The following is a 15,084-nucleotide window of genomic DNA, read 5'->3' as shown; positions in this document are numbered from 1 at the left end:
TGCGGTGTATTAGGCAATCAAGTGATACATCACTGTAAACCTCTCTGTGTGTGTGTGTGTGTGTGTGTGTGAGACCTCTCTCACTAGACTGAAATTTTCTTTGGGAAGAAAACTCTCTACCGTATATTGCCTGGGAGAGCCCTGTCAGTGCTCAGGCTCTGTTTACTGACGAAACACTTTATGTCTTATATAAACCACAACTGTTAATTCTCTTTTAAAAATGCCAAGGTTTAAAAAACATGTTTTTACTTACTTTACTCGGTATGTGAAGTAAGTCAGAAAGAGAAAAACAGGGGACTTCCCCAGTAGTCCAGTGGTTAAGAATCCGCCTGCCAATGCTGGAGACATGGTTAGATCCCTGGTCCAGGAAGATCCCACATGCTGAGAGGCAACTAAACCTGTGAGTCACAACTACTGAAGCCCACGTATCCTAGACCCTATGCTCTGCAACAAGAGAAGCCACCACAATGAGAAGCCCACACACCAAAACTAGAGAGTAGCCCCACTTGCCACAACAAGAGAAAGCCCAAGTGTAGCAACAAAGACCAATGCAACAAATAAATATCTTTTAACAAAAGAGAAAAACAAATATCCTATAGTAATGCATGTATGTGGAATCTAGAAAAATGGTACAGATGAACCCATTTATAGTGTAGGAGTAGAGTCACAGTCATAGAGAATGGACATGTAGACACAAGGCAGGGAGGGGCAGTGCCATGAATTGGGAGGTCGGGATTGCCATGTGCACTGGCACGTGTAAAACAGATAGCTAGTGGGAACCTGCTATATAGCACAGGGAGCTATGTAGTGACCTAGAGGGATGAGATGGTGGGGGCGGGGTGGGAGGGAGGTTCAAGAGGGAGGGGATATATGTCTACATGTAGCCGATCTACTGTACAGTAGAGACTAACACAACATTGTAAAGCAACTATACTCCAATTGAAAAAATAAACATTTTTATTTGTATCGTTTTCTGCCAGCAAAAAATACTGCACATTTTTTGCAATGGCCAAGAGGAGGGATTCTGAATCCCACTCATCTCTTTTCCTATGAAGATCCAAAATTTGGGATACAGGTGGAAGCTGGTTTTTGGGCGGGGGAAGGCTCCAAGCAGATCTCCTCAGATGGGGCCTTAAGAAGAAAAACAAAATAGGAATAAAACAACCACATGACCCAGGAATCCCACTACTGTGCATATACCTGAGAAAGCCACAACTAAAAAAGATACATGTACCCCAGTGTTCACTGCAGCACTATTTACAATAGCCAGGACATGAAAGCAACCCAGATGTCCCATTGACAGGTGAATGGATAAAGAAGATATATGTGGTATGTATTTACAATGGAGTATTGCTGCTGCTGCTGCTGCTAAGTCGCTTCAGTCGTGTCCGACTCTTTGCGACCCCATAGACGGCAGCCCATCAGGCTCCGCTGTCCCTGGGATTCTCCAGGCAAGAACACTGGATTGGGTTGCCATTTCCTTCTCCAAAGCATGAAAGTGAAAAGTGAAAGTGAAGTCACTCAGTCGTGCCCGACTCTTAGCGACCCCATGGACTGCAGCCCACCAGGCTCCTCCGTCCATGGGATTTTCCAGGCAAGAGTACTGGAGTGGGGTGCCATTGCCTTCTCTGCAATGAAATATTACTCAGCCATAAAAGGAACAAATTTGAGTCAGTTGTAGTGAGGTGGATGAACCTAGAGCCTCTTATAAAGAATGAATTAAATCAGAAAGAGAAAAACAAATACAGTATATTAACATGTATATATGGAATCTAGAAGAATAGTACTGATGAACATATTTACAGAGAACAAATGGAGATGCAGAATAGAGAATGGGCTGGTGGACTCAGGGAAGGGCAAGGCAGGACAAATTGAGAAAGTAGCATATATACATATGCATATATATGAATATACATATACACACTATCATGTGTGAAATAGATAACTATCGGGAAGCTGCTGTTTAATATAGGGAGCCCAGCCTGGTGCTCTGTGATGACCTAGAGGAGTGGAATGGAGTGGGGGAGGATTAAGAGGGAGGAGATATATATATAAAATTATGACTAATTTTCATTGATGTACGGCGGAGAACACCACAACAATGTGAAGCAATTATCCTCCAATTAAATAAACTAAAAATAAAAAAGAAGAAAAACAGGACATTGGTACGGTGGAAGACTTCCTGGAATTTAACTGGGAGCACAGAGGGATGAGTAGAGGGTCTGAGGGAATCCCACTGTAGATTGCACCAAGGTTTCAGAGCCTGAAAGTGGGAATTGTCTTTCCTTATTTAGCTTGAGCCTTTTGAGAGTATTCCAGTAGCACCCTTGTTTCTCAGATTTGGTTATCCTTAAATCTACTAACTGCCCTAGGCAGTGTCAAAGCTTGAGAGAAAATTCTTTGTCCAGGTTACCACTGTTCATATCATATAGATCATGTATTCTAATACCCACATAGAAAAACCAAAGTGCAGAGAAATGAAGCGACTGTTTAAGTTCTATCTCTGTGCATGCTGTTCATGACAGCATCAGGAGGAGATTCCAAGTCTCTCACTCTGGTCTTCTGTCTGGTGTACCATCTTGCTTTTCTCTTATTGAGGTCAGGAGTTTGCAGGGCCAGGGAGCAGGAGCTGGATGTTGGAGGCTGTAGAGCCTCCTGTGAGAAGAGGTGGGAATTAGGCTTTTCTGTGAAGTCACTGCTGTCAGAGAATGTGCTGTGGTTGTGGTGAAAGCCTGCAATGGAAATGTAAAAGAAACACATCATGCTTTTTTTAAAAAAACTGAAGTATAGCTAATTTACAAATGTTGTGTTAGCCTCAGGTGTACAGCAGAGTAATGCAATTATATAACTGCGCTTAGTTGCTTAGTTGTGTACGACTCTTTGCAACACCATGGATTGTAGCCCACCAGGCTCCTCTATCTATTCATGGGGATTCTCCAGGCAAGAATACTGGAGTGGGTTGCTATGCCCTCCACCAGGGAATCTTCCCAACCCAGGAATCAAACCCAGGTCTCCTGCATTGCAGGAGGATTCTTTACCACTGACTCACCAGGGAAGCCCACACAGATGAATTCTTTTTATTCTTTTACATTATAGGTTATTACAAGATATTGAATATATTTCTCTGTGCTATACAACAAGACCTTGTTGTTTATCCGTTTTATGTATAGTATAGTGTGTATTGGGCTTCCCAGGTGGTGCTAGTGGTAAAGAATTTGCCTGCCAATGCAGGAGACACAAGAACTAGTTCAGTTCCTGGGTTGGGAAGATCCCTTGGAGTAGGAAATGACAACCCATTCCAGTATTCTTGCCTGGAAAATTCCATAGACAGATGAACTTGGCGGGCTACAGTCCATGAGGCTGCAAAGTCAAATACAACTGAGCAACTGAGCATACACACATAGTGTGTATCTGTTAATCCTAGACTCCTAAATTACCTCTCCTGCTCCTTCATTACTCCCTTTGGTAACCATAAGATTGCTTTCTATATCTGTGAGTTTTTTTCTGTTTTGTAAGTAAGTTTTTTTGTATCATTTTTAAGATTCCACATATAAGTGATATCATATGATACTTGTCTTTCTCTTTCTGACTTATTTCAATTAGTATGATAATTTCTAGATCCATCCATGTTGCTGCAAATGTCATTATTTCATTCTTCTTAATGGCTGAGTGATATTTCACTGTGTATATATACCATATCTTTTTTATTTGTTCATCTGTCCATGGATATTTAGGCTGCTTTCATGTTTTGGCTTCCCATGTGGCACTAGTGGTAAAGAACCTGCCTGTCACTGCAGGAGACATAAAAGATGCAGGTTCAATCCCCGGGTCAGGAAGATCCCCTGGAGAAGGAAATGGCAACACACTCCAGTATTCTTGCCTGGAGAATCCCATGGACAGAGGAGCCTGGCTATGGTGCGTAGAATTGCAGAGAGTCAGACACAACTGAAGTGACTTAGCAGGTATGCATGTTTTGACTATTTTAAGTAGTGCCATTGGGGTGCATGAATTGTCTTGAATTAGAGTTTTCTCTGGGTATATGCCCAGAGGTAGGATTGCTTGATCATATGGTAATACTATTTTTAGTTTTTAAAGGAACCTCCTTAGTGTTTTCCATAGCAGCTGCACCAATTTGCATTCCCACCAACAGTATAGGAGGGTTCCCTCTTATCCACACCCTCTACAGCATTTATTTGTACTTTTTGATGGTGGCCATTCTGACCCATGTGAGGTGATATCTCACTGTGGTTTTGATTTGCACTTCCCTAATAATTAGCAATGTTGAGCAGCTTTTTATGTCTTTGGAGAAATGTCTATTTAGGTCTTCTGCTCATTTTTGATTGGGTTGTTTGTCACATCATGCATCTTTGAGACAACTGTAGGCACTGGGTTGGTAGAAACTTCCATACCCTACCTGGGGAAATGTTTCTTGCTACTACAAGTGATCTTTAAAGTTATTTGCAGCAGCAGCAGCAGAGACATCAAAGAGTCATGTGATGTAGACTTTCTATTGAACTCAATGTTTAGAGTTATAAAATGATTACCTATACTTTTATTCTTATTCTTTTGTATAGATTACTGAGCACTGCTGGAGAAAATGACAAAACCATTGCCAATCCATGTTCTGCAACTTGAGCTGAGCCCCAACGTTATTCACCAATTCAACTACTAATATATGTTTCTATTATTCTTGTCCTTTCTCCATAGTGGTGATCTCAAACCTTTATGATCTTCCTCAGATTTCCTGCCTCACAATTTTATTGCTGACCTGACAGGTAAAAGGGAGAAAAGAGTAAGCATACATTTCTTGACCTCCTCTCCAGATGACCAATGTAACTAGTCACGCCTGTCCTTTTTCATTTCCTCTCATCTCAAAGATCTGTATCTTAGTCCCTGGCTGAACCCTCCAAAAGTGCTTTGGATCTCAGCTCATTCCCACTCTCCACTGACCTCACATCATCATTTCCCTACCCTCCTGAACCATGGTCCCCCACACTCTATTGATTCTTTTCCGCCAGCAAATATACATGCTTAAAACTTCATCATCCTAGGGAAAAAAAAAACACAAAACACTCCTTAGAGACTCTTGACCCTTTTATCTACTTGGCTTGCATAGTTTCCTATTCATTTTTCACATTAATATTATAAAGCCCTGTCACACAAATAAAAATACTCTTATCAAGTTTCCTAATCATTTTCTAGTGGAAAATCTAGTGGTATCGTTGCACTGTCTTTCCTACTAGATATTTTATGACATATGTTACTGAATACTACACCCCCTTCTCGAAACATTATTTTTGTTGTTGTTGTTTTTCAGTCGCTCAGTCATGTCCAACGTTTTGTGGCCCTATGGACTGTAGCACGCCAGGCTTCCCTGTCCTTCACTATCTCCTAGAGCTTGCTCAAACTCATGTCCAGTGAATCGGTGATGCCATCCAACCATCTCATCCTCTGTTGTCCCCTTCTCCTCCTGCCTTCAATCTTTCCCAGCATCAGGGTCTTTTCTAATGAGTCAGCTCTTTGCATCAGGTGGCCAAAGTATTGGAGTTTCAGCTTCAGCATCAGTCCTTCCAATGAATATTCAGGGTTGATTTCTTTTCTAAAGTTACTGTGTTTCACTGAATCTGATAAGCTATTGTTTGTAAGGCTTATAATTATTTTCAAGGAGGCAAGTATATGTGTGTGTGTGTGTGTAGGACAAAACTGTATATCTTACAATTACATTGGTTAACAATGCCAATTGTTAGACCCATTCTATTTCAGACATATTCAAATACAGAAAAATGTACATCTTAGAATAAGTGAAATACAGCATCTCTAACCACAATAACTCCTCCTATAATGAAATCCTATTACCCTAGCAGAAAATAGAATCTATTACTTATTTGAAATGTGTAACTCCTGAAAACTTCTTCTCTGGCAAAGCAATTCCAGTCTTTCTGTATACCTGACTTCTAGCCAAAGATGGGACATGTTTGAGAGAGGAACTGATGTGCTGGGTATTTCATGAATTGTGTAGAAAAGTATAGTCATATAGATTCTGCACAGCCTGCTTTGCTGGACATCTTGGCATTATTTTTTGCTTGTGTGAGGCTGACATCTGCTGGACAAATAACACTTGATCAGAATTTTGTATTTTAGAGTAAATTAAAATTTTTGGCAGTGAAGCTTAGCTGTGGTGCATATACTCCATGTTTTCTATTTGAATTTGGTAAGTTTGGCAGTTAATTTTCTTTTCAAATTTTGTATGCTGTGGCTGAGTCTCAGTGAGCTTTAGAATGAGAGCTTGCCCTTGGGGTATCTTTAATATGTGAGGATAAAGCCCTTTAATTAAACTAGTTGTTCTTAACCCTCACCGGGTGCCAGAATCACTGTCTGTGATAGACTGTTTATAAACATGGCCACAACAACCCTCCCATTCCACATGCCTTTTCACAGTGTGACTTTGCCACTCCTATTAAAAAAGTAAAGCATGTTTTCCTTCCTTTTGAATCTAGATTGGCTTTGCAATTTAATTTGAGCAATAACATGTGGTTGAAGGGGCATTGTACAACTTACAACATATCCTTAAAAAGAGGCATTGCAACTTCAGTTTTTGCTGAACATTCTTCCGTTAAGACTACTGAAGAATGACTCAACCCCCATGGAGAGAGTACCTGGCTGACAGTGAGCACCAAGATTCGGTCCAAGGTCAGCACCATTAGGGCGAGCCCACTTTTGACCAGATCCAGCCCAGTCAACTAGCCAAAAGCAGTTGCATAAGTGAAATCAGATGAGACAAGCAGAAGAATCCACCCAGCAAACCCACAAAATAGAAATAATAAGTAAGTTTTTCTTTAAGTCACTACATTTTGGGTGGTTTATTATACAACAATAGATGATTGATATCACTAGGAAAACTTTTAAAGAAGAATAAACAATAATAATGCCCAAGTTCAAATCTAAGAGATTTATATTTAATTCTATTAGGTGGAATCCAGGAAATAAAATATATTTTTTTAAAAAAGCTTGCAAGATTGGGAATCACTGATCTAAATATTTTATGCCCATAATTACTTTTTCCTAAAATATCATCATCATCTACAGCAGCAACATCATAACTGTTACTCCAATAAATCACATTTCTTTCACATACTCCTTGAAAGGTTTCATAGGAACAAACAAAAGTTGATTTCTGCAAGATTACTGAGCTAGTATGAGGTAGGTTATTTGACTTCATATCCTAAATTTTTTCAACTGCACATAGTAGATTGCTGCTTCTGATATTTACCTCTTTTGTGAGTGACTGATAGCTACTAGTTATGTACCTGGAGATAAAGGTAATGGGCACAAGAGAAAATAAAGTGACTAGGGCCCTAAAACCACAGATAATAAGAATTAAAGGAGTTAGTCTCATAAAGACTTTTGTGATTCAGGACCAGTAACAATGAAATTTCAGTGTTAATCAAAATTTTGGTTAACAACTGGTTAATAATCAACAATTTGATTATTATCAGACTAGGAAGTACAGTAAATAGTAATAAAACATCCAAAATGGAGGGAACCCCAAGCAAGATGATTCATTTACTTAATTCAAGAAAGATTTCAGTTCTTACTCTTGCCATATTCTCTGTGGTCCTAGGGGACAGGCAGTTGTAGCACCAGGAGACTAATTTCTGCTTAGTTTAAATACAAATCTTTAGCTAAAATTAAAAAGAATAAAAAATACCTCTGAAAGAATTAATGCTTGAAATTCACATCTAGAGGAAAGACATTTTAGCTTCAGTAACTACCTATATAATATTAATGGTCCTTCTTTGAGGAGGGAAGGAAAGCTTATGTATACCTAACCCGAGCTGCAGGATGGACCTCATAGCTTAAATGAACACATTAAGGAATTTTGCCTCAGTCCTATGATTTAGGCTGATTAGAAAGCAGCTAAAAGCAGGTGCGAGGGTATAAATCTCCATGGTTGGTTTTCACCTGCTGCAAAACTATAATGCTTCTTAAACTTCAATGTGCAAGCAAATCACCTAAGGGTCTCAGTAAAATTCGATTCATCAGATCTAAGATGGGGAAGGGCTGGGATCCCACATTTCTAACAATATCCCAAGTGATGCTAAAACTGCTATTCTGTAGACTATATTTGAATATTAGGGTAATATAGAATTTTCTCCCCGGACAACAGTTTTCAGACTGTAATCACCAAACCAACCACATCAACATCACTTGAGAACATGTTAGAGATGCAGATTCCCAGGCCCTGTCCAGACCTATTCAATCAGAAACTCTGGCAGTGAGGACCCAGGCATCTGTAGTGCCTCAAGCTTTCCAGGGGATTTTGATGCTAAAGTCTGAGAGTCACTGATTTAGAGAAGTATTTATCCAGCCATAATAGAATCACCCTACCTAAGAGCTTAACAATAAAAAAATCAGTCCCTGGGCTCCATATCAATTAAATTAGAAGGCAGGATGTGGGACACTTCATTATGAGTATTTGTAAAAATTTCAACATGTGCTTGCAATGTGCGGCCCAGTTTGAGAACCAAGAGAGACAGAGAGAGACGAGAGATCCACTTCACTTACTTCTGGAGTCTTCGCCAGCAGAAGTCTGGCAGAGGTGGTGATGTCCAGGTCTGCTGGGCCAGTGGCTCTCCTCCTCCTCACTGTTGCTTTGCACCTGTAACCAAGATCCCTGCAGAACTCAGTCAGTACCAGTGGCAGGGGAAAGTGCAGGACAGCAGGCGACTATAGGGGAAAGAGGCTGAGTGTACTTGAGAAACCTGGGCTCTTCTCTTGTGGTAGGAGCCTGGCAGTGAGGAAGGCAGGGCCAGCTCTACATTCAGTGAGAGGCGACACACATGCAAACAGGACTGCAAATCACCACGCTTCTCTTTGTGGCAAGGGTTTGAGGGATTTTCCTTGAGACTCTGGCACTTGATCATAGCACTGTCTATAGACCCAGGCAAGAGGAATCCCGAGTTTTAGAGAGCTCATGGGCTGAAGAATCAGTGGACCGAGAGAATGTGTCCACTTTGATATTGCACTACCACTTCTAGACCATGCTCTGGATGCCCACAATCCCCTCCCCAAATGCAACTCAATGGCCCCAAGCCTATTTCAGGGAAATGCATTGGTTTCGCCTGGTGTCTGTTCTCTCTAGACTGGCCTTTTTCCTAGGGTATGCACTTCTAGGCCTGAATGATAACTGGTAGATGGTTATATGCATTGGTAGGGGGGTTGTGGGGGCTTCCCAGGTGGCGCTAGTGGTAAAGAACCCAGCTGCCAATGCAGGAGATGTGAGAGATGCAGGTTCAAGCCGCAGGTCAGGAAGATCCCCTGGAGGAGGGCGTGGCAACCCACTCCAGCATTCTTGCCTAGAGAATCCCATGGACAGAGGAGCCTGGTAGGCTACAGTCCATAGGGTCACAAAGAGTCGGACATGACTGAAGTGACTTAGCGTGCATGCACACATGCAGGGGTTTTGTGGCATTTGAATATGCCAGCTGGGGTGTTCACACATGGTGTGCAAAATCCCTTATGGTGCAGGACAGACATAGGTATGGGAAGAGAAAGAGATAGGCCAGGGCTGGGATGGCTCTGCCCACGCTGCCATGTTCTAGCGCTGAAGTCCTAAGAGTGAGAATTCTAGATTTGAATCTGAACTTCTAGGTCTTCATGGTTATATACTTGCCAAGGTAGAAGAGATTTTATATAATCGTGTTTAGTCTAGTGTGTAACTGACCTTATCTTTACTCTTGTGTGTATCCCACAGATGATAGGGGTAGGTGTGTTTGATGGGAAATTTTAGTGAAGATCAGCCTGGAAGAGGAATTAGAAAAATAGTGACAAAAACTGGGTGCTCTTAAGAAACTGGGTCTATTTCTCTTTCCCCTTCCTTCTATATTAATGTTGGTTGATCAGTTGTATCCGACTCTGCAGCTCCATGGACTATAGCCCACCAGGCTCCTCTGCCCATGGAATTCTCCATGCAAGAATACTGGAGTGGGTAGCCATTCCCTTTTCCAGGGGATTTTCCCGACCTATGGATCAAACCCGGGACTCCAGCATTGCAGGCAGACTCTTTACCATCTGAGCCACCAGGGAATCCACTTTCAAAGGTTTCTGAATGTAATTCAAGACTTGGTATATCTGACAAGGAAGATATATTTTAACCCAAGGGCAGGAATCCAGAATTCATGGGCAGGAATGCCAACCTCTCCTTCACTTTCAACCCACTCACCTCCAAGTCCAAAGTGTCCTGCCACTGCTCAGTTAGAGATCGGTGCATTTCTGTTCTCTCTTGACTCTGTTTCCATTTCTGTTGGATGATGGACAAATCCAGTGATTTAACCTTCTTGCCCATGGGATTCTTCTGAAACAGACTCCTTCTTGCTCTGCTCTTTCTTATCCAGAAGGCATCATCCTTGACTGAATGGGCTTCCTTACTGGTCGCCTGTAGCCCCCAAAGCTCTCTCTTTACCTGTGCAGAGTCTGTGTTCCACTGTATATCTGCTCTGGGCAGAGAACGTGAGCAACATGGTATTTTGAGGTCAGAATCCATAGTTTCTGAAGGTTCTTGCCATGTGGACATCCCCTGCTGTGTTTCTTCTTTAAGGCAGAGGACACATGGACAGGAAGAAGTAGGCAGTTTTGTACCCTTGAAAGGAGGCACGGGATCTCCCTGTGGGCCTGGTCCAAACCCAGAGTCTTGCTGGAGGACCAACTTCTCTCCTCTCACTCTGTCCATCACTTCCCACACCACCTGGTCTAAACTGTTTCTTTTGGGAGTATGGTCGGGTGGTGAGAGCCTATCTCGTGGGCATGTGTACAGGCACATTTTGGAGATGGCTTTCCGGAGGCGCTCTCTGGGTGAGTGAGGTTCAGGCTCTGGGGACAGAATCTTGATGGATGGCACATCAGTTGGGTTGCAATTCCAGAACATGTGGGATGGTGTGAACTTTTGGACAGGTGTCTTAGACACGTAGGAGTAGAGACAGAAGAAGGCATCTGCAGTGACGGCCAGTGTTTGCACTTGCTTAAACCTGCCTGAGTGCAAGGAATGAAGATGATGAGTCTAGGAATCATCAGAAAATTACTTCTTGAATTTTTCCCTTCAATAGCTTTCCTAAAACTCAAAGTTCAGAAAGAAGATGCCAGTTTCTCTACCAATATCTCTCCCATTTAGATTTCTTAGACCTAGGATTCCCTTTCTTGACTTTTTGACTCTTTATCCCCAGTAGTCTAGAAATTAATTCTATACAGGATGAGAAACCTTTCCATATCTTGATTTAGCATATCCTTTCTGCTGTCAGTATACAATGGCCTCTATCACTATGTTTGCTTCAGCAGTCCCCAGCCTTTTTGGGACCAGAGACCAGTTCCATGGAAGACAATTTTTTCCCACGGACTTGGGGTAGAGGGATGGCTTCAGGATGATTCAAGCGCATAACGTTTATTGTGCACTTTGTTTTTATTGTTATTACATTAACTCCACCTTAGATCATCAGGCATTAGATCCCAGAGGTTGGGGACCCCTGCTTTAGATGACAAACATGACTAAAAAAGGCAAAACTAACATTGTGTTCTTAGTAAGAAAAATTTAGGGTTATGGAAATCTTCTTTGATAGAAGCAAATTTGAGAGATAGCAATTAGTAGGCAATGGACAAGGGTAGAGAAATCTAGATGGACTATATTATTTCTAATAGACTTTGCTTCTCAACGTGTGGTCAGTAGTTCAGTAGCATTGGCATTACTTGGGAACTTATGTAAATACAGAATCTCAGACTGTATCCCATGCATCTTAACAATATCCTTTCATAATTCATATGCACATCCATGTTTGAAAAGCATGTGATAAACCATTTACCCATTAAACTATAAGTGTCCTAAAGGCAAGATCATGTTCCTCTTGCCTAGCTGCTGTTCTTCCAGAATTTAACATCTGTACCTGGCACATAAAATACATTCAACAAAAACATCCTCAACCTTTAGGGTGCATAAGAGTCATATAAAGTGCTTGTGAAATACTTCCACTGAAAATCCTTATTTCAGCAAGTGGAGCTCAGGAGTATAGTTTTACCAAATTTTGAAGTTGAATCTGATACAAAAGATCTGAAACAACACTATCAGGAACACCATTATGATGGGAGGGGGTGGGCTGTAAAAGAATATTATTTGAAATATATTCTAACACAAAGAATAAAATAGAGTCTTTCATCCCTCATCAAAGTAGAGAAGCCCTCTCATATCTTTCTTCAGTATGGAATTGGGACACCTTAAGTCATTGTTTCCCTAGATGTGGTAAGATTATACATAAAGATCACTGGTGTGCTTAGATCACTGGTGTGCTTACTTAAATATTTCTGAGCCCTTCCTTCTGTGGAAGAAAAGCCAAAGAATATGAATGCTTTATAAACTCCTGCACAATTTAACATAATTAACAGAACTTCTGTCCTAAATGGAAATTGTATTAACGTAATGGCTAGAAATGGGGAACATTCACTAATTCCAACTGAGAAATAGAAAATGGTGATAAGATTTAAAGATACCAGTCCAATTTGAGTCAGCAAAAAGAGAGAAGATCTAAAAGAAAGTCACTGTGATACCAGGTCTCTTGAAAACTCTTCAAGAGAGAGAAGCAGAACTCGAAGTTCTCCATTCACTGAAGACAACAAGGAAGAAACAGACACAAGAGACAAAGGGTGAAGAGAAGCTAACCAAGAGAAAGTAGGATTTAGAGCCATTGATCCCTGTTATGACTGTCTGGAGGTTGAGAGAGAAGTAGAGCACGGGTCTGTGCTAACACTCACTGGCCAGCATGAGGCAAGGGTCTTCCATCTCAATCCTCCGCACCTGGGACTTCAGGAAGAGCTGGAAATCAATGCCTTTGGCTTGAGAGGGGGTGGTGAAAAATCGAGCAGGAATTCGAGAAGTGTCTTTGTGGTCCTCCTGACCAAAGCCCAGGCTGAAAAGAACATCTTCCGCATCTTCTTGCACCTTGTCCAGAATCTCTGAGATGCTGAAAAGTGGGGGTTTGGGTAAACACAGAAAGCTTTGAGAAGCAGGGTAATCCAGACTATCTAATAAAAGTGTCAGGACACTGAGATATCTTTCTGGCCATTTCTCTATCTACCACTGCAACCCAGAAAAGCTTTCACTTCTCTGAATCTAAATTCTCTGTCTGAAACCTGGGAATTACAATCTGGCCTTGGTTTAAAAATTGAACATGATTCTATTAGAGTACTTCAAATGACTGATTAAAATGATTACAGATGAATGAAAATTTGCTATGAGAGGGATCTGAAAAACCAAAATCAGTATAGTTGCAAAATGATCTGTGGTTGTGTTATTAACCAGTCAGTTTCCATTTGCTATAAGATATAGCTGGCTTTTGCCACGTGCTTTGTCACTTGCTTACCAGCTTGCACCAGTGGTTGGTGGAACAACCAGGCAATAAGTGTGTAAGCAACATAGAACTCATTTTATTCTCACCCTGAGGATAAAATTTTATCAATACAGCTGTGTTAGGTAGGCCTGTTTGTAGCACAATTTCAGGATAGAATCCCTGCATCTGTAGATCAAACACTTTCTCCAACATCCATCTCTGTGCAAATCGTTGCAGTACCAGGCTGGTGACACAAGAGCTCACTCACACTACATTCCAAACATCAGTGAGAGTAGGGGAGCTGTGAATTATTTGAGGCTTTGACTAATCACTGTTAATCTCTTCAGAAAGGATGCCGGTGTTCCAAACTGAAATCATCTTGTTTAAGTAAAAGCTGGATAATTGGAATCCCTGGCTCTATTCTTGTGCGTTCCTCCTAACTGCTAATTTCATCTCCATGATCCCGAGTTTCCTTATCTGAATTGTCTTCATAAGACTAGATCCCTGAGGAGGAAGGAGATCAAGGCGGCAGAGAAGGAAGATGCTGAGCTCATTGCCCTCAGTGAACACACCAAAACATATATCCACACGAGGAGCAGTTCTTGCTGAAAACAAACTGGATGGAGACTGGCAGAAAGACTCTTCAACAACTAAGGCTATAAAGAATGATCTACATGGAAGTGGGTAGGAAGAGAAGAGAAACGATCAGGTCAGGATCTGTATCCCTAGGAAGGGACACAGAGGAGGAGGGAGGTCCCAGAGGCTCAGAGATCCTCCCTGGGGAATGGATGGTTCAAACCACAAATTGGGCACCAGAGCCCTCGAGTCTGATGCTGGGCAGAGGAGTCCCATTCGCTAGCTTGAAAACCAGTAGGACTAACAGGAGGGCAGTAAGAACTGTGCTTGCAAAGATTATGCACACACTTGCTTACTCCTGAAACAGGGATGAGGAAGCAGATTCAATGTGTCTGGGGCTCTGGCCAGCTTCCTGAAACCTACACCGAGCATCACTCCAGCTCTTCTCACTTGCTAGTGCAGTGCTCCACTAGGGTGGAGGCCACTATTTATGAAGACAGTGTGTAACTGTGGGGGATGGAGCTGGCTTGGACCTGGCACTACATCTGAAAGGGGTGATGGCAGCCATTACTGTTGCTCCCAGAGGAGGCGGATCAAGAACGGGCTGAAACTCTAACTGAATGTGCCAGAATTTCTCCAGAGTGTGCCCTAGCTTGCATTGGGTACCTGCTCTGGCCCTTCTGGCTCTAGCACTGTTCCCCTCCAGGGCACAGGTACCAAAGCTGGGATGGGGGAGACCACACACTAAAAGAGAAGGGAACCAGCTCAGACCTGACCCTCAGGAATCCTGTCCAAAAACTTAGGACACAATCCTGCCCTGGATAGGGAACTGTCAGTCACTGAGCACAGAAGCCCTGGCTCACACCTAACTTTGGCTCTAGCCAACGCCCTCACCCCTGATCTCTAGCTGCACTTTCCACTAAGGTGATAGTTCCCAGCACACTCTGGGGGAAGATGTGACTTGTGCTCATTTCAGATACAGCTCTTTTATAAAGCTAGTCATCAAAGCAGTATGCTACTGGCACAAAAACAGACATACAGATCAATGGAACAGAACAGAGCCCAGAAATACACCCATGCAAGTATAGTCTAGTAATCTATGATAAAGGGGGAAAGAATATACAATGGGAAAAAAGACAGT

The 15,084-nt window shown here is 42.0% G+C and overlaps 1 protein-coding gene across 4 annotated transcripts in view; it reads right to left on the bottom strand.

Moving 5' to 3' along the window:
- Window positions 1-939: 939 nt before the first annotated feature.
- The window catches only part of TESPA1 (thymocyte expressed, positive selection associated 1), a 36,236-nt gene continuing 22,091 nt past the window's right edge, over window positions 940-15,084 (bottom strand). For 2 of the 4 annotated variants that reach the window (XM_086400777.1, XM_086400775.1), the window contains exons 8-11: window positions 12,793-13,001; window positions 10,223-11,028; window positions 8,566-8,659; window positions 940-2,732 (exon numbers count right to left, since the gene is read on the bottom strand). In XM_086400777.1, the coding sequence (XP_086256903.1) occupies window positions 2,491-2,732; window positions 8,566-8,659; window positions 10,223-11,028; window positions 12,793-13,001 (1,351 nt within the window). In that variant the 3' untranslated portion in view covers window positions 940-2,490. Of the gene's footprint in view, window positions 2,733-8,565; window positions 8,675-10,222; window positions 11,029-12,792; window positions 13,002-15,084 lie in introns of all 4 variants that reach the window. The other 2 variants (XM_086400774.1, XM_086400776.1) reach the window with 1 other exon arrangement.

This window comes from Bos grunniens, chromosome 5, assembly GCF_055505025.1.
Source record: "Bos grunniens cultivar Pamir isolate PY7600 chromosome 5, Bosgru_T2T1.0, whole genome shotgun sequence".
Taxonomy (NCBI): Eukaryota; Metazoa; Chordata; class Mammalia; order Artiodactyla; family Bovidae; genus Bos; species Bos grunniens.
This window is presented reverse-complemented; position numbering and strand designations above follow the sequence as displayed.